This window comes from Trichechus manatus, unplaced genomic scaffold, assembly GCF_000243295.1.
Source record: "Trichechus manatus latirostris isolate Lorelei unplaced genomic scaffold, TriManLat1.0 scaffold00216, whole genome shotgun sequence".
In the NCBI taxonomy this organism is placed as follows: domain Eukaryota; kingdom Metazoa; phylum Chordata; class Mammalia; order Sirenia; family Trichechidae; genus Trichechus; species Trichechus manatus.
The window spans coordinates 3060548-3078849 of NW_004444152.1; the positions used below are offsets into that span (position 1 = coordinate 3060548).

The 18302-nt window shown below is 42.7% G+C and overlaps 1 protein-coding gene and 1 pseudogene across 3 annotated transcripts in view; one reads left to right on the top strand and one right to left on the bottom strand.

Annotated features, from left to right (window-relative positions):
• Positions 1 to 3693: 3693 nt before the first annotated feature.
• LOC105756898 (NADH dehydrogenase [ubiquinone] 1 alpha subcomplex assembly factor 4-like) lies at positions 3694 to 4717 on the top strand (annotated as a pseudogene).
• LOC101347631 (zinc finger protein 229) overlaps positions 4685 to 18302 on the bottom strand; it is a 21582-nt gene continuing 7964 nt past the window's right edge. Inside the window, exons 3-7 of one of the 3 annotated variants that reach the window (XM_023742739.1) lie at positions 13413 to 13509; positions 13153 to 13211; positions 9454 to 9580; positions 9100 to 9195; positions 4685 to 7369 (exon numbers count right to left, since the gene is read on the bottom strand). In XM_023742739.1, the coding sequence (XP_023598507.1) occupies positions 5760 to 7369; positions 9100 to 9195; positions 9454 to 9580; positions 13153 to 13211; positions 13413 to 13446 (1926 nt within the window). In that variant the 5' untranslated portion in view covers positions 13447 to 13509 and the 3' untranslated portion in view covers positions 4685 to 5759. The other 2 variants (XM_012559189.2, XM_023742740.1) reach the window with 2 other exon arrangements.

An 18302-nucleotide genomic window follows, 5' to 3' on the forward strand; every position in this document is an offset into this window, starting at 1 on the left:
ACCAAAAACCCATTGCCATCAAATTGATTTCGACTTACAGCGACCCTATAGGACAGAGTAGGACTGCCCCATAGGGTTTCCAAGGCTGCAATCTTTATGGAAGCAGATTGCCACATCTTTCTCCCATGGAGCAGCTGATGGGTTCAAACCACTGACCTTTCAGTTAGCAGCCAATGGCTTAACCACTGCACTACCAGGGCTCCTTAATCTGGGCATTAGGCATCCTATAACACATAGCATCTGCTGGCTAGCCCTATAAAAGTCCATCTTCATCTAGGTACCTAGGACCCGAATCCTAGTTAGCAGGATTTCCACTCCTTTGCTTAAAAACTCCTTACAGGACCTACAAACCCCTCTATAATCTTGTATCCTACCATTCTACTTATATATTGCCGAATAACAAACCACTCCAAAACTTAACAGCTAAGAACTATCATTTTACTACATCTCATGATTTTATGAATTCAGATAAGGCTCAGCAGGATTATTCTTCTCTACTTGGAGATATTCAGCTCGTCTGGTCTGGAGGGACCAAGATGGCTTCACTCACATGCCTGATGCCTTGGCAGGGATGGATGGCTGGGCTTCGTCAGCCTTACAGGGAGGTTCAGGGCTTCAAGACTGAGTGTTCCAAGACAGGAAGAAAGAACTATTAGTCTGTTAAGGCTTAAGCCTGGAAACTGGCACACTGTCACTTCTGCTATCTTCAGTTGGTCCATCAAATTACTAAAATCAGCTCAGATGCAAGGGGACTGGACTCCACCTCTCAACAGAAGTAGGAAAGAATTTGCAGTCATCATTAATCTATGACATCCACCTACCTCTCTCCAATCTCATCTCCTGCATTCTCCCCCTCACTCATTACATTTCAGTCACACTGGCTTCTTTTCTATTACCATGAAACATGGCTCCATTCCACTTTAGGCCCTTTGCACTGTTCCTTCTGCCTCCAGCTCTTATGAATGCTTGGATCTTTCTCATCTATCAGGTCTTGATTCAAATGTCATGTCTGGGGACAGACATCATCCTTCTTCTTACCTTCAAAGCACTCAGCACATTGTGAAATTAATGTACTTGTCTTTCTCTATATTTTCCCTAAATGTAGACATTCAGATCCATACAGGCTTCACGGTTGTACCTCCAGTGATCAGAACAGTACCTGGGCACACAGTAATCTTTTGATTGGCCAAATGTCAATCAGTAGCAGTAATTCAAGAGGTTGAATATGAGATGGAGGCATTCCTGATGGCAAAACTGCACAGAACACTGTGCACACAACACCGTGACCCTGGGGTTCATGGTAACAACAGGCTTAGGTGTCTTCAGTGCCTGCAGCACATCCAGATACAAGAGAGATCCTTAGTAGAAATAACCAGACTTTCCTACCTGCCTTCATACCACCTCATCCTAATGGTTACTCGTAGATTACCCCACCAAACTGGCACTCATTTTCCTTCTGTATCATATTTACGAGACTTGTATTCAGGCTGAGGACTATCCGGTGGAACAGTTGCAACTTATCTGGATCCATAGAAAAACCTCGCATATAAGGGTCCCCCTGCCCCTGCAGCATCTATAACTTAGATTCTCTTTGTCTGGTGGCACCAGGGCAGCCCCAGGTAGCAAAGAGGGGCTCAGCCCGGGGCAGTACCCAGGTCTCCTGAGTCACCAGATGGAGAGGCTAGAGAAAGCACATCATGGTGCACTGCTCTCTATGAAGCCAGGCGTGTGGGCTCACTGGTCTGAAGGGGCCAGAATGCAGAAAGTTCCCACAATTAACCAGACCGCCTCATCTCCTATGAACCATCAAAAACGATACAGCCTCTGACAGGCATCTAAATCACAATTTTCATAGTGTACTTGTATACCTTAAATTTGATACTGGCTGCAAGTAAGCAGTAGAAAAAAAAATTGTAGAGGTTATAACACGGATCCTTGGCCATAAGGGATTGTACCACCAGACTAATTTTTTTAAAGTAGCTTTATTATAAGACTGATATATACTCTTTAATAAGTAAAAGTACAATGAATATATTACATACCCCAAATCCCCTGTGCCAGAGAGAAGCAGTAATGATAACGAGCTCTTTTATACATCTTTTTTTCATCCTTTGTATATATAAGTGTGCATGCACGCACACACATACACACATGCTCACACACAGAATTAAAAAAAGGAGGCCATACTATACACTTTCTTGGTTTACTAGTTTGTGGGCAATCTTCGATATTACTGTAGTTGTACCAAAACATTTTTAGTGGTTTTCCCTTGTATACAAGTACCTTAAGTTATTAACTTATTAAGTATCCAATGGACACTTGGAGTATTGTTTTTTGCTATCGTTAAAAAAAAAAAAAAAAGTCACAGGACTCGGCCATATGCATCCATCTTTTCCCACATGTGCAACTATCTCCCAAGTATAAATTACTATACATTTATTGCCACTTCAAAGGTTATACAAACTGAATTTGATAATCGACAAATTCTTTCCAAAATAACTATCTCTTTTCACTCCAACCAGTAGTGCTTAAGAGTGTATGTTTCCGTACAACCCCACTGATGGTGGATTTGGTTCATCTATTTTACCACTGATAATCTGACAAGTTAAAAATGGCATTTAATTTTTTATCCTAGTATTTTTAATGTTAAAAAAGGTATGAAATGAAATGGGGTAAAAAATAGTATATTCATGATACCAATATACTTCCTTGGAATACACTTAAGAATATACAGAACTCACTTTAGAAAATCTCTAAAAAACACTCCTGAGGGATCATAAAAATATGACTCCATTCTTTGTGGAAACAGTATTTTCAAAATGGAAAAATACCAACATTTCAAAGATAAAAAACTTCTTCCCAAATTAACCTATGAATTCAATGCAATCCCAATTGAAAGTCCACCAGGATTTTGTTTTTTAAATGATTAAATAAAATATTCTTGAAGTTATTACAATCTCTGAGAGGTTTACCTCTGAGGTAAAACGCAATCACAAAAACCTGATGGAATGTGATAGAGATGCATTACACGGAGCTGCCCAGAGAAGGACCTTCCCTATTCCTGCTCTTAGCCCTCTAAGTGACCGGCTTCAGTAAATGTTAATATCATCTTTTATGTTTTATAAAAGCTATCGTTAAACAGAAGAACATGCCATCAGGATTGGAGGAAGACTCATTAACAACCTGTGATACGCAGATGACACAACCTTGCTTGCTGAAAACAAAGACTTGAAGCACTTAATGAAGATCAAAGACCACAGCCTTCAGTATGGATTACATCTCAACATAAAACAAAAATCCTCACAACTGGACCGATAAGCAACATCATGATAAACGGAGAAAAGATTGAAGTTTATCAAGGATTTCATTTTACTTAGATCCACAATCAACGCCCATGGAAGCAGCAGTCAAGAAATAAAATGATGTATTGCACTGGGCAAATCTGCTGCAAAAGATCTCTTTTTAAAGTGTTAAAAAGCAAAGATGTCACCTTGAGGACTAAGGTGCACCTGACCCAAGCCAGGGTGAAGAAGTACAGCCAGGATGCTTTTTAGAAGTGAGGAAGGCGAGACTTTGTCTCATATACTTTGGACATGTTATCAGAAGGGACCAGTCCCTAGAGGACATCATGCTTTGGTAGAGGGTCAGGAAAAAAGAGGAAGACTCTCGACAAGATGGACTGATATAGTGGCTGCAACAATGGGGTCAAGCATAGCAATGAGTGAGGATGGCACAGGACCTGTCCATGTTTTGTTCTGTTGTATGTAAGGTCGCTATGAGTCAGAATCAACTTGACACCACGTAACAAAATCTTTACAAAGGTATACATGAACTTTTTAGCTAAATAACAGCTTGCCTCATAAAGAATATTACCAGTGAGCACTGCACACCTTTAAAAAATTATCTATATGAGACCAAAAGGTCGACAGTTACCCTAAAGCACAGAGGCTGCCCAGTGCTGGTGCTTCCCCACATGTGGGTGAACCTGCGGGCATCATGCTGTGAGGAGATGGGGGTCTCCATGAGTCTCACGATCAGGAACTTCAATACAGTGAACCAGGCAGAATGGGAAATCAGCAAGATGAAGCCCTCTTTTGCTCCCAAGCACCCCTCTACCAAGAGCCTACTTTGAGAGGAGAAGAGCTGCCATCCAGAGACTATGGGAGAAATTGCTAGAAAAGGTGACAAGCTGCTGTCATTACTAAAAAATGTTTATGCTGATTCCAAAGATCCTGTGCCTTCTATGCAGGCAAAAGATGGTGGGACACATCAAGAGCCAAAGGAGTTGAGATTGCCGAAAGGCCATCACTTTGATATGATGGATATTACGAACATTCCCAAAGGCAACGTTTTGATGGCAGAGGCATTGACACTTCTCAATAATCATAAACTTCATCCAGATGCACAGACAGTTGAGAAAATTGCACAAGAACACCATCTAGAACTAAAAGATGTAAAGTCCCTTTTCAGATCCTGCTCCTTTTGAAGTCAAAAGCTTTCCTCCTGAAGAAAGCAATACAACCAAATGAGGAAAATCACAAAATCACTTTTCCTCTGGGTACTCTCGACCCCTTGTCCTGTTTGTTTCCACATTTTTAGCAAATTAAATTATACAAATTGCTGAATGTTTAAAGCTCTCTCTCCTTATGAAAGCACACTATTGAGCTCTGCCGACTTCTTAGGATTGCTGAATGTTTTTTTTTTTAAACTTTAATCTGGTTTAGGCATATGATTATATATGTCAGCGTGACTAATCAGCATAACATCTAGACATTTATTATAACATAAGAATTAATGTGTTATTTTAGGCACTTTGTCTCAGCTTTTACATTGGTTATGTGGCCTCCTGGGCAATGTCCTGAATCTCTCTCATTTAACACACAAAGCTTCGTTTTTCAGTTTAGGAGGTAAGTGAAGGTAAGAGCTTTCCTGGTTGTTAAGACCTTACCTTGCTTGATGGTAAGGTAGAATAATAGTATTTCCCAAATAAAGGCAGACAGCGGACTAGATAAAAATCAATACACAATGCGTTTTTATAACTACTTCAGGAATGGATAAAAATATTACGGGGTTCCTTTGTTTTAGGTATGGAATAACTATCTTTAAAATTGTAAAAAAAAAAAAAAAAAAACAAAAAGCAAAGATGAAAGGGTAAGGGGACAGGGAAACCAGATTACTGGAAGTGAAACATCCAGAAGGCAATTAATGTTAAAATATTGTGAAAAATGTAACCTAAGTCTCTGAACAGTTTGTGTAGTAACTGCTAAATGGGAACTTAAACTTTCTCCAAAAAAACAATAAAATATTAAAAGAAGAAAAAGGCATATATGATATTGGTCTCAATAAGGTGACAAATTGTTCCCACATTTGTCCCATTTATAGTATGTTCCCCCACAAGGAATCTGTGTTCATAATTTGCACCTCTGATACATTCTCACTACTCCCTTACAAAGCTCTCCCCTAGGCAGACTGAGGAAAGTGACCATTTTTACCAGAGCAATTACTATGCCATTTAAGGATTACTCTGCTGTGTAACAGACTCTTAAAGACTGAAGTTTGTGACTAAAGTGCTTTATTTATCAAACTTTCATCTTCTCTTCCTATGCAGACGAGCTAATGACTATGAAAAATTCATCCTCTGCAGCAGCCCTTCATACATGTTACCTTCATAAAGTCTTTCTCCTGGGTTGGCTCGCAAATAAATATTAAGTCCTGAGTTCTAACTACAGTCCTCAAATTACATCTACTACTAATGTGTCTCACTTAAAATGCACTCTCTGATGATTTCGCAGACCTGCGCTTCGACTGTAGCTTTTTCCACACTCCTCACACTTATAGGGTCTCTCTCCTGTGTGGACTCTCTGATGAACTTGAAGAGAGGAGCTTTGACTAAAGCCCTTCCCACACTCTTCACACCTGTAGGGCTTCTCTCCGGTGTGGACCCTCTGATGGCCATAAAGATGCGAGACCTGACTGTAGCTCTTCCCACATATATCACATCTATACGGCTTCTCTCCGGTGTGTACTCTCTCATGGCTGAGCAGACCCGAGCTGAACCTGAAGCCCTTTCCACACTCCAGACACTTATAGGGTTTCTCTCCTGTGTGTAATCTCTGATGGGTGCGAAGATTAGAGCTATAACTGAAACCCTTGCCACACTCATCACACGTATAGGGTTTCTTTCCCGTGTGGACTCGCTGATGTGTGTAAAGATTTGAGGTGCACCTAAAGCCCTTGCCACACTCTTCACACTTATAAGGCTTCTCGCCGGTGTGGACTCTCTGGTGAATGAGAAGTACTGAGCTATAACTGAAGCCTTTGCCGCATTCAGCACACTTATAGGGTTTCTCTCCCGTGTGGACTCTCTGATGAATGAGGAGGTCAGAACTGAAAATAAAGCCTTTACCACACACATCACATACGTAGGGCCTCTCTCCAGTGTGGACTTTCTTGTGACTATGAAGGTCTGAAATCCGCCAGAAGCCCTTCCCACACTCGAGGCATGTAAAGGGTTTCTCTCCTGTGTGGACCCTCTGATGGACTTGGAGGTCCCAGCTTCGGCCGAAGCCCTTCCCGCACTCACACTTGAAGGGCTTCTCTCCTGTGTGCAGAGAGTCAACACTTTGCCTGGAGCCCTGACCACACTCAATACTTGCAGCTGACAGTCCTCCTAAGGGGATGCTCTGATGTCTGTCAGGATAGGCACCCTGCCTCACATATTCCTGATATTCATAGGGTTCCTCTTCCAAGTGCACTTGTGGATGAGTGGGAGGGTTTGAATCATCCCTGAAGCCATTTCCACCTTCCTCACTTTTAAAGCCGTTCTCGCTAGAGTTATGGTGATAAAGTATTGCCTCGTCAACACAGTGATTTTGATACTCATCGCATTCATAAGGTTTCTCTCGTTCAGGTGGGCTGTGATCATTGCGGCAATGGGATATCCAGCTGAAGCCATAATTGTTCCAATCACATTTATATAGCGCGTCTTCCCTGCTGATTTTTTTACAGCCTCCTTGATCATTCCAAGGCTCATTCACAAGGGCCCAAGATTCCTGAATGGGGACCGGGCTCACAGCTTTCCAGGCTGGAAACCGTTGATTTTCTACACTGATGGGGCCATTCCCTTGAAGACTGTCCACCACATTCTCAATCTGAAAACCCTGAGTCGATCTGCCTTCCCACTCTTGACAGCGAGAAGCATCTTCCGAAAACTGGAACTCTTTCCCTTGAAGATTCCCTCGGTGGTCCTGACTCCCAGTTAATTCACCAGTCACCTGTTCCCACAGTTTCCAGTAGGAGAGCTCTTTGTGTAAAAGGACTTTTAATTCTTTTTCTTGAATATACTCCATATCCTTTTCATTCTTGTCTCCTATGGGGTTAAAGACAATTCAGAGATGAGAATAAGTTAAAGACTGGTTCGGGGATTTCAGCTTTTCACACTTGGACCAAGTACTGCTCAAGACCATAAGGGCCTAGAGAAAAATTCAGCTTTAGGCATCATAACTATCATGTCATTTATTTTTATGTCTGAGAAAAGGAAGAGGCTCCTAGTAACAGGCTTTGATACTAAATGCTAGTATGAACAGATTGTGTCTCATCATAGAGTTGCACAGCACAAGGAATTCTGAACAGATTTTTACAGAGAAAATCACTTCTCTAATCATGCTGCTGTGGTTAATAATACGTAATACTATGCTGTCACTATATACATCACTTCACATATATATTAAGATATTTTATATACGGTGAAACCTGTGAGAGCTGGAACTTGATGGGACTGCCTTGTTTTTCTGGATCTCACAAGTTTTCTGCCTTTCACAGGGCGCAGTCACTACTTTTCTATTGTTCTCTTTCTAGTGGAAAATATTTGAGATTTCCTTATCTGATAGGTTTCGGCCTTACACAGCTTACAGCTTTTGTAGGTTTTACTGTATATTGTATATCTACGTCACTATAGATCTAACATAGGTCCCTGGGTGGTGCAAATGGTTTGCACTTGGCTACTAATCAAAAGCTTGGTGGTTTAAACCCACCCAGTGTAGCACGGAAGAAAGCCCTGACAATCTGATTCTGTAAAGATTACAGGCAAGAAAACCCTACGGAGCTCAGTTATACTCTGTAACCCAAAGGATCACTATGAGTCAGAATCGACAGGGCAGCAGTGGTTTTTGTTTTTTATTTTAAATAGATCTAATACTATAATATCTAACAATTTTTATAACACTTCCTATGTACATGTACTATGGACTCCCTCCAACGATGTACACATATTAACTTATTTAATCCTCAGAATAACCCTGAGGTGGGAACCATTACTATCTTCATTTTACAGATGAGGAAACCAAGGCACAGAGAGGGTAAGTAACTTAGCCAAGTTTTAGGAAGTAATGGAGCTGGGATTTGAACACAGGAAGTCTGGTTTTAGGGCCCACACTAGTGCTCTCACTACACTGCCTCCTGAGAGTAACTCTAAGCTGAACTTCGGGGCGGAAGCAAGAAAACAAGTCCTCCAAAGAGCACGCGTCGTGTCTGTGTCTTCTGTGAGCAGATTAAGTAGGAAACTAGATGACACAGTTATGGCGCAGAGATGAAACATCACTCAACTTACGCACAGAACTCATTGGGAGCTACTCAACTGCCATATTTACCATGCAGTCCCCAGATGATTTAGAAAATTTGTCCATGTTGTCTGATATTCTTTATTGGCTATTTTTATGTTGTAGGGCTGAGTTAATGGGAATCTATTTAAAACCAGGGACTTCGAGGACACTTGAGTTAAGTTTGGAGTTAAGTGAGAAATTCACCAGAGAATTCTCAATATTCTGGAATGGTCTCCCTAACATTGGTCTGCCCTACGCTGCCTGGCTGTCTCTATCAGAGGGAGGAAAGTCCAGAGATCCCTCACTCACTCTGTGTACCTCATTCTCTGAAAAGCATGAAGGGACCATGAGAAGCTAGGGACTGGGAAGTAGAATCGAGCAGAAAAGTCAAAGGCACAGACAGCACCCACAGGGAGGATCAAGGGTGGGCAATGGGGCATGCCTGTGGCAAGCGTGCCTACTCACTGCCCAGCCGGGCTCTCATCTCCATGGCTCTCACCTGGATAAGCATCTGCTGGAGCTTCTCTCTCCGTCACCCAGGTTTCTTTATCTTGTTCCAAATGGGATATCTTCCCAGATTTGAAAGGCTGTTGCCCTGAAAATGCAAGAAGATGCAAGGTTTAGGCTCGCTTTCTAGACATAAAAATAACATGCAAATGTAGTCCCAATCCCATGATCTTCAGGCGTTCGAAGGACAGACAAGTAAAAGATCCAGGACTGGCCAAATAAAGCGACTTTAGGACAGTTCTACAAATAAAGGTTTTAACCTGGGTATAAAGACCAGAACATCCTCTCTAGGGAATAAGAACAATCCAATAAGTTAAGTTTCAGTACCCGGAGGGGTTGCCCTTACCCGCAGAGACCAGGTTCCTGAAGCTCTCCAGCATCACATCTCTGTACAGCTTCCTCTGGTCAGAGTCCAACAGTTCCAGCTCCTCCTCGGTGAAGACCACAGCCACGTCCTTGAACGTCAACGACTCCTAAAATGTGAAGCACCATTAACACAAACATCCACTAGATGAAAGGTAAATTCGGCATTATTAAGAAAAGCAGATAAGAAAGCAGGAAGTTCATCAGTGTGGACAGTCACACCAAGTGTTATGACAGATGCCCGTAATTTCGAGTGCACCAACTGGTCTCCCGTGGTTGGCCAGAGTAAAGCAAGGAACATTCTTTGCTCGGTCTGAGCACTTCTGAGAGTAATTCCTAGCACTGGACTCTAACTTAGAGACTACCAACTTTTCCTCCAAAAAGACTGATAACTTCCAGTTCCGACAGTGCCTAATCCAGAGTGCCCATGCCTACACACATACTCCACCTGAGTATTATCACTGCTCTCTGCCAGATGAGAGCTCCTCACCAATCATCCATCCACTCACCCCACCATTAGGAGTTGCACAAATCCTGCTCTTTGCCACCACCAGTCAACAGTTGCCTTTGGTCAATCCCGACTCATGGCGACCCCATGTATGTCAGAGTAGAGCTGTGCTCCATAGGGTTTCCAATGGCTGAAATTTTTGGAAGCAGGTCACTCTTCTTCCCAAGGTATCTCTGGTGGACTCAAACCTCCAAGCCTTTTGGTTAGCAGCTGAGTGTATTAACCATTTGCACCACCCAGGGGCTCCTTTCTTGCCACAGCCCCCCTTTCCACAGGCTTCCATGTTAGCACTTGGCCAAAAGCAACTAACGTGTGTTGGTGCAACCATCTTCCCAGCCAGGTAAGACCTCTAAAGCAGCGGTTCAAACCGTGGAGTTTCAAACCATGCTGTATCATCCTCGGTTATGAAGTAGAGAACAAGTTTTTTAAGCTAATTGCTCCAGTGAGAAAACATGGCAGTTACGTATTTTGAACTATAGCTCTCAACTACATCATGATGACATTATCACTTTCACTCGCTTGGACTGCGACATGCTTCCTAGAAAGGAGGACAAGCGTACACGTGGGCTTTCATGATCACTCCACCTGCAGCCTGTTCCTGGAATACCTGCGGCAAGGTTTTCAAGGTAAGAGTTGTGATTCCACAGGTACTTCACTTTTTTTTTTTTGACCATGGATACATTTTTAATAAGAAGGAAGGCGAGGTAGCTATAGAAAGGTTTACCGCATGAACACCAACCTACTACTCATATAAGAAATGGTCGGTGTTACTCCCCAGGGATTAGAGACAAGCAAGAAAGACACAGCCCTGTCTCCGTGGGTCTTGTGTTGGGGGTCCTCAAGATCACCCCCAGGTTCCAGGATTCACCTGGAGGACTCACAGGACTGGGCATAGTCATACTCATGGCTGTGATTCATTACAGCAAAAGGATATACAGCAAAATCAGCAAAGGGAAAAAAGCACACGGGGTGAAATCCAGAGGAAACCACGCACAAGCTTCCAAGAGTTCTTTCCTCTTGTAGCCACATACGACATGCTTCATTTTTCTAACAGATTGTGACAACCCGTGTGAAATGTGGTCTACCAGGAAAGCTCGTTAGAGACTCAGTACCCAGGGTTTTTACTGAGGGCTGGGCACAAGGCACCGTCTGCCTAGCATGCACCAAAATTCCAGACTCCCAGAAGAAAGCAGGTGTTCAGCATAAACTATGCTGTTAGCACAGACAGGTTAGGCACAGTGAGCCATTTTTATCAGGGAATGCTGGGAAGCTTCCTGAAATCCAGTTCCCAGACACTAGAATCTACATTGACTAGACTTTTTGGAGGAAAAGGGAAGCTTGCTATTAAAAAAAAAAAAAAAATCAGAATCCTTAGAAACATAAAAAATGACTTCCATTTAAAAAGTACACACATACACACACAAAAACCCACCTAAACATATAATCAATGATCATTCTTTGAATACCTGTTCTGATTTAGAATAAATTCCTGGAGTGGGAAATTATGGATCAGAGGTACACACAACTTCCCAAGAGCAGAAATGATTTTACTCTCCCTCTGCCTACAAGTGTGTGGATGCACCCAGTTCTCTACACTCAGCCTAACGGTAGACACGGATTTTTCAAATCTTGGGTCATATGCTAGAAGAAAAACCGTATCTCATTTCAATCTGCAATGCACTGATTAATAGGGTGATCACCTTTTTATATGATTATTGGTCATCTGTTTTTCTCCTCTTCTCCATCCTGAACAAGAATGCTCAGGTCTTTATTCATACCCTTCTTTCTAAACTACTCAAAACCAAAAAATCCAAACCCGTTGCTGTTGAGTTGATTCTGACTCATAGCGACCCTATAGGACAGAGTAGAATTGCCCCATAGGGCTTCCGAGGCTGTAATCTTTATGGAAGTAGACTGCCAAATCTTTCTACTGGGGAGCAGCTGGTGGGTTCGGAGTGCGAACCATTTGGTTAGCAGCCGAGCACTTAACCACTGTGCCACCAGGGCCTCTTTTTCAAAGTAAGAATATTAAAATGCTGTCATAGTTGAAAGCCACCCCCACCCTATTACGCTTTTTTAAATTTTGTTCATGGTGTACTTTTTGGTATGGATGGAGAATATTTTATCTAGGAATGAATTTAAAAAATGCCCCATAGAGGAGAAAGCCTCTGACGAAGAAGGAGGATTCATTATTTGTAGTCACCTCACTACATAATTTGGGCCCAAGGCTCTAGATGAGACTAGTATTGACAGGTGGTACATAGAGCAGATAGACAATTATGGAGTCGGTGGAGTAAAGGGTTAACCTAGCAGCCGTGGATTGTCTAAACCCTGCACATTCCAAAGAAAGGTTGGCCCTTGACCTAGTGCTGGGAGATAATCTATAAAACCTTGGAATATCCTGTCTGATAAGAGTGACTTTGTTTACCTGGGGCCTTAGGCCACACCAAACAGCTTATGCTAACAATGTGACTTATGTATGGTGGGAGTCTTGGGCCACACCAGATGGTCTGTGCTAACAATGTGGTTTACGGTGGGGGACTTGGGCCACTGTATCAGTTGGGCCTCTGGAAGGGCTGGAGACTGAGTAAAGTCAGTTATGCAGCCAATTAGCCACAACTACATGATTGACCCCCACCAAAATCCCAGACCCCAAGGCTCAGGTGAGCTTCCCTGGTTGGCAATACTTCATGCACGTTGTCATGCATCATTCTGGGAGATTTAATTCAGCATTGTCTGTAAGACTCCCCTGGGAGGGAATAACTGGAAGCTTGTACCTGCTTTCTCTTGGCCTCTGCCCTACGTGACTTTTTCTGTTGCTGGATTTTAATCTGCATCCTTCACTGTAATAAACCATATACTCATGTACAACATCTCTGCTGATTTCTGTGAGTCCTTCTAGCGAATCACTGAAACTGAGGGTGGTCTTGGGGGCCCCTGGCAACAGCTGTACTGACCTGGGTTCACATCCAGGATTCATCACTTGTTTCTTCATTTCTCAAACAGAACCACACTCCATCTGCCACAGCTGTTTTGTGGGTAAGTGCAGTGAATCATGCAATGTACCCACAGACCACATTTTCATCTCTTTTTCCTTTCATGAAGTGAGGAAAAGATGTTTACTCTCTGGTGCACAAAGTGGTATTTCTGGAGAGAAAAGATGACTCAACTCACCTGAAACTTAATCTCATCCTCTTCTTCTGGGAAAGGGGCTGAGGCTTGAGAACAAATCCCTGCAGGAAGAGAAAGAAGCCATGAGGAAGAGATGGTGCCCCTACTTTGGGCTCTTAAACGGTCGACCTGAACCTTAGGAAAGAGTGTAGCTTTGTGTATTGGTTTCCTTGCACCTAAAGAATTCCTTTTTCACCCAACTGTTTCCCCACTCACACCCAGCTTGGATTCTCTCTGACCCCACAGCCCTCACTAACTCTCACCTCTCTCCTCATGTCTTGAGGTCAAAGTCTCCATGGTCTCCTCTCCTGGGCTTTCTGAACACAGCGGTGCTTTTATTTGTTCTCTGATCTTCCTAAGCTGGAGAAGCAAAAAGACAAAGGGTTTCTTCATTCGTGAGATTCTCCAAGCTCTGACAAGGAGTGTCAGATGGATATCTGCTGTCGGAAGTGCCTGCCGTGCCTGCCTCCCGCTTTGCTCTCCAGAGCCCGACTGGTTGCCATATGCCGGGACCTGGTCTGAGCCATAAAGGAGTAAGTAAGACAGGGCTCACAGGACTCAAAAGATTAAGAATCCTCCACAGCAGCCCTCTGAATGTCTGAACACAGTCCAGGGAAGAGGAGCACAGGGGCTGCTAAGGTTTTCTTGCAACCTGACAAGGACAGTGACGAAGATAATTCCACCTATGAGCGTGATGAGTTGGAAAAAGAGGACGATCCCCCTCGCCTGTACCTTGTTCTTGCTTCCTTCAAAAAAAAAAAAAAAAAAATTAGGGATGGGGCCAAGGTCTCCAGGTCCCCGCTGGGGACTGGTGGCCCTATGTCCCCATTAGCGTACCAAAGGGAAAAGGGGGATCTAAAACTTCATGGGGCTCTCAGATATAGGTGCCCAAATGATGATAATCCCAGGCCCCCACAGGGGAAAAGGCAAGCTGGTGGCACTGGGCGATATAGGGTGGGCATGGTGACCCATGGCAGGCAAGTGTGCATGCGCTTGTGAGTGGGGCCTCTGGGGCCGTTTTGGGGGCTGGGGATCCTGGTTCCCACTGCTGAATGCACTACAAGTATTGACATTCTTTCCCCTGAAGGGATGCACCCCTACAACAGAGAGCTAGAGCCATAACTGTGGAAAGAGTCCACTTCCACCAGCCACCCAAACTGTCCAAAGCCAGCTGGGTTACTTAACAAAAGCAGAACGGCACTCCAGGTAGAAGAGAACTTGACCCTATTGGTTCAGGACTTGCTACAGCAGGAGTGTTAACGACCACCCTGTCGCAGTTTAACAGCCCAGTGTGAATGCCTGCAAAAAAAGGCCTCAGGAGCCTGGAGGCTGAAAACAGACAACCACAGACTGAATGCAAGGTGCCATTCTTGGCAACTGCAGTACCTGGTATTACTGCCATCACTGAGGTGGCGGCAGCCCACAGGGTAGATTAACACCCTGTTACTGATCTAATGCCTCCTTTTACATCCCTTTGCAGGACAAAGATCAGGACTAATTTGTGTTCACGTGGAACGGCCTTATCAGTTAAAAAACCTGTCATCAAGTTGACTCCAACTCACAGCGACCCTATGTGTGTCAGAGTAGAACCATGCTCCACAGGGTTTTCAATAGCTGATTGTTCAGAAGTAGAATGCTAAGCCTTTCTTCTGAGGCATCTTTGGGTAGGCTCAAACTTCCAACCTCCCAGTTAGCAGCCAAGTGCGTTCACTGTCTACACTACTCAGGCTCCTTCAATGCACTTCTGCAGGAACACTCAATTCCCAGGTAACATGCCACCAATGGGTGGGGCTACACTTGCAATAACTTGCCAACTACTCCCAGAAAGACTTGTCATTCACTACATGGATGGCATACTCACTGCAGGCCTTGCATAAGGTCATAAACATTACAACATACACAGGTTAGGGCATCAACCCTGATAAGGTCCAACGACCTGCCCGAAGTACACCAGGAATCAGACAAGTATCCCTGATTAGATTTAAAAAAAAAATGCTATCCTTGGTAGTTCCCACCAACAAGAAAGAGGCTCAAAAGCTGATAGGCCTGTTTAGCTCCTGGAGACAACATAAAATATATCTGGGCATTCTTCTGGCTCCTCCAATTAAGCTCACCTGCAAGATGGCCACTTTGAATGGAGCCCCCAACAACAGCAGGTTCTAGAGGCCATACAACACTCAACTGCACAGGTTCTGCCACTGGGGCCAATGAAGCCTGCCAGCCCTACAGAGCTATGGTCTTGGTGACACCTGTCAATGCGAACTGGACAGCAAAAAACTGCCACTGGGGTGCTTTGGCTCCCCAGGTTTTGGACACAGACTAACTGAGGCAGCCACTAGGTATATCCCTTTCATGCGGTAGCTTTTAGCCTGTTATTGGACCTGAGTGGAGACTGAGCATTTAACCACTAAAGTACCCTATATGACTTTAAGACCAGAACTGCCCATCCTCACGTGGGTACTCACTAATCCTGCTAAAACAGGAAAGGTTCAGCAGTGCTCCATTGTTAAATGAAAATAGTATATCCAAGATCAAGTCAATGCAGAAAAGGCATCTGATAAAATCCAACACCTTTTCCTGATAAAAATTCTCAGCAAAATAGGAATAGAACAGAAATTCCTCAATATCGTTAAGGGCATATATGCAAAACTAACAGCCAACATTATTCTTAGTGGTGAAAGAGTGAGAGCCTTCTCTTTGAAAACAGGAATGAGAAAAAGATGCCCATTATCACCACTCTTATTCAGTATTGTACTGGAAGTCCTAGCCAGAGCAGTAAGGCAAGAAAGAGAAATAAAGCGTATCCAGATTGGAAAGAAAGAAGTAAAACTATCCCTATTCACAAATGACATGATCCCATACTTAGAAAATCCCAAAAATTCCATAAGAAAACTTCTGGATCTAACAAGAATTCAGCAACGTTGCAGGGTGAAAGACAGACACACAAAAATCAGTTGGGTTCCTTTACACTCACAGGGAGAAACATGAAAAAGAAATCGAGAAAAGTATACCATTTACAAGAGCCCTCAAAAGGATAAAATACCTAGAATAAACCTAACCAGGGATGTAAAGGACTTATACAATAAAAACTATAAAACTATAGTTTTTATAGAACTATAAAACCATAGTGTTTTATAAAACACTATTATTGCTGTGTGCCATTAAATCTACTCTGACTTACAGCAACCCTATATGACAGAGTAGTACTGCCCATAGGGTTTTCTAGGTTGTAATCTTTACGGGAGCAGATCGCCAGGTCTTTTCTTCTACAGAGCTGCTGGTGGGCACGAACCGCCAACCTACCGGTTAGCAACCGAGTACTTAACCGTTGCACCACTAGGACTCCTTAACATTATGACAAGAGATTAAAAGAGACCTACATAAATAGAAGAACACTACATGCTCGTGGATTGGTAGACTTAATAATATGAAAATGTCAATTCTACCCAAAGCAATCTATAGATACAATACAATCCTGATCAGATGCTAACCAAATTATAACAACCTTCCTTACTGAAATGGAAAAACTAAATCATCAACTTTATATTGAAAAGAAAGAGGCCTCGAATAGCCAAGCAATATTGAAAAAGAACAAACGAGGAGGCCTCACACTCCCGAATCTCAAAACAATACACAGCTATGGTACTGGTTCAACAACAGACACATACACCAGTGGAACAGAATTGAGAACCCAGAAATAAATCCATCTCTCTGTGGGCAGCTGATTTTCAACGAAGTGTCAGAGTCCATTCAGTGAGGAAGAAAACAGTCTCTTTAACAAACGGTGCTGGCAAAATTGGATGTCCACTTGCAGAAAAATGAAACAGGACCCATACCTCACACAACACACAGAAACTCAAAATGGATCAAAGATCTAAATGTTAAAGCTAAAACTATCAAGTTCTTAGAAGATAACATAGGGACAAAACGATGGGACCTAATTAAAAAAAAAAAAAGATTATCAAACACAATGCAAATACACAAACAGCAGAAGACAAATTAGATAACTGGGACCTCTTAAAATTAAATACTCATGCTCATCAAAAGACTTCAACAAACAGAGTAAAGATAACCTACAGACTGGAAAGAAATCTTCAGGAACGACATATCCAACAGGGGTCTAACCTTGAAAATATACAGAAAAATCCAACAACTCAACAACAACAAAACAAACTAACCAATTTAAAAACAGCCAAAGTCCATGCACAGACACTTCACCAAAGAAGACATTCAAGCGGCCAGCAAACACAGGAAACGATGTTCTGGAACATTAGCCATTAGAGAGATGCAAATCAAAACTGCAGTGAGATAGCACCACACCTGTTAGAATGGCACTGATAAAAACACAAAAAACAGAAAACAACAAATGCTGGGGAGGATGCAGGGAGACTGGAACCCTTATCCATTGTTGGCAGAATTGTAAAATGGTACAACCACTAAGGAAAACAGTATTGGTGCTTCCTCAAAAAACTAGAAACAGAGCTACCTTATGATCCAGCATCCCACTCCTACGTGTAATAGCACCCCAGGAGATCTGATAGCAGTGACACGAACAGACGTATGCACATCTGTGTTCACTGCAGTGCTCTTCACAATAGCAAAAAGATGCAAGCAACCTAAGTGCCCATCAACGGATGAATGGTTAAACAAAAAACAAAATGTGGTACATACATACAATGGAATACTATGCAGCCATAAAGAATGATGAGTACTTGAAACATAATGTGTAATGTGGATGAATCTGGAGGGCATTATGCTGAAATAAGTAAATCACAAAAAGACAAATATTTTATGATCTTGCTTTTCTAAAAAGATAAGAATAGGTATACATAAAGAGACAAACATTCATTGGTGGTTACCACGGTTCGGGGAGGATCACTCTCTAGATACTAGACACTTGTTATTTTTGGTGATGGGAAATACCAAATATGGGTGAAGTGTGCACAGCCTGACAAAGGCAAAAGATGTCACTAAGATGTACACAGTAAAAAAGGACACTTTAGTAATTGCTATGGCATATATAATTTTTTTTTCCTTTTTTTTTTTTTATTGTACTTCAGCTGAAGGCTTACAGAACAAATAGTTTCTCATGAAACAGTAGTACACATATTGTTTTATGACATTGGTTAACAACCCCACAACATGTCAACCCT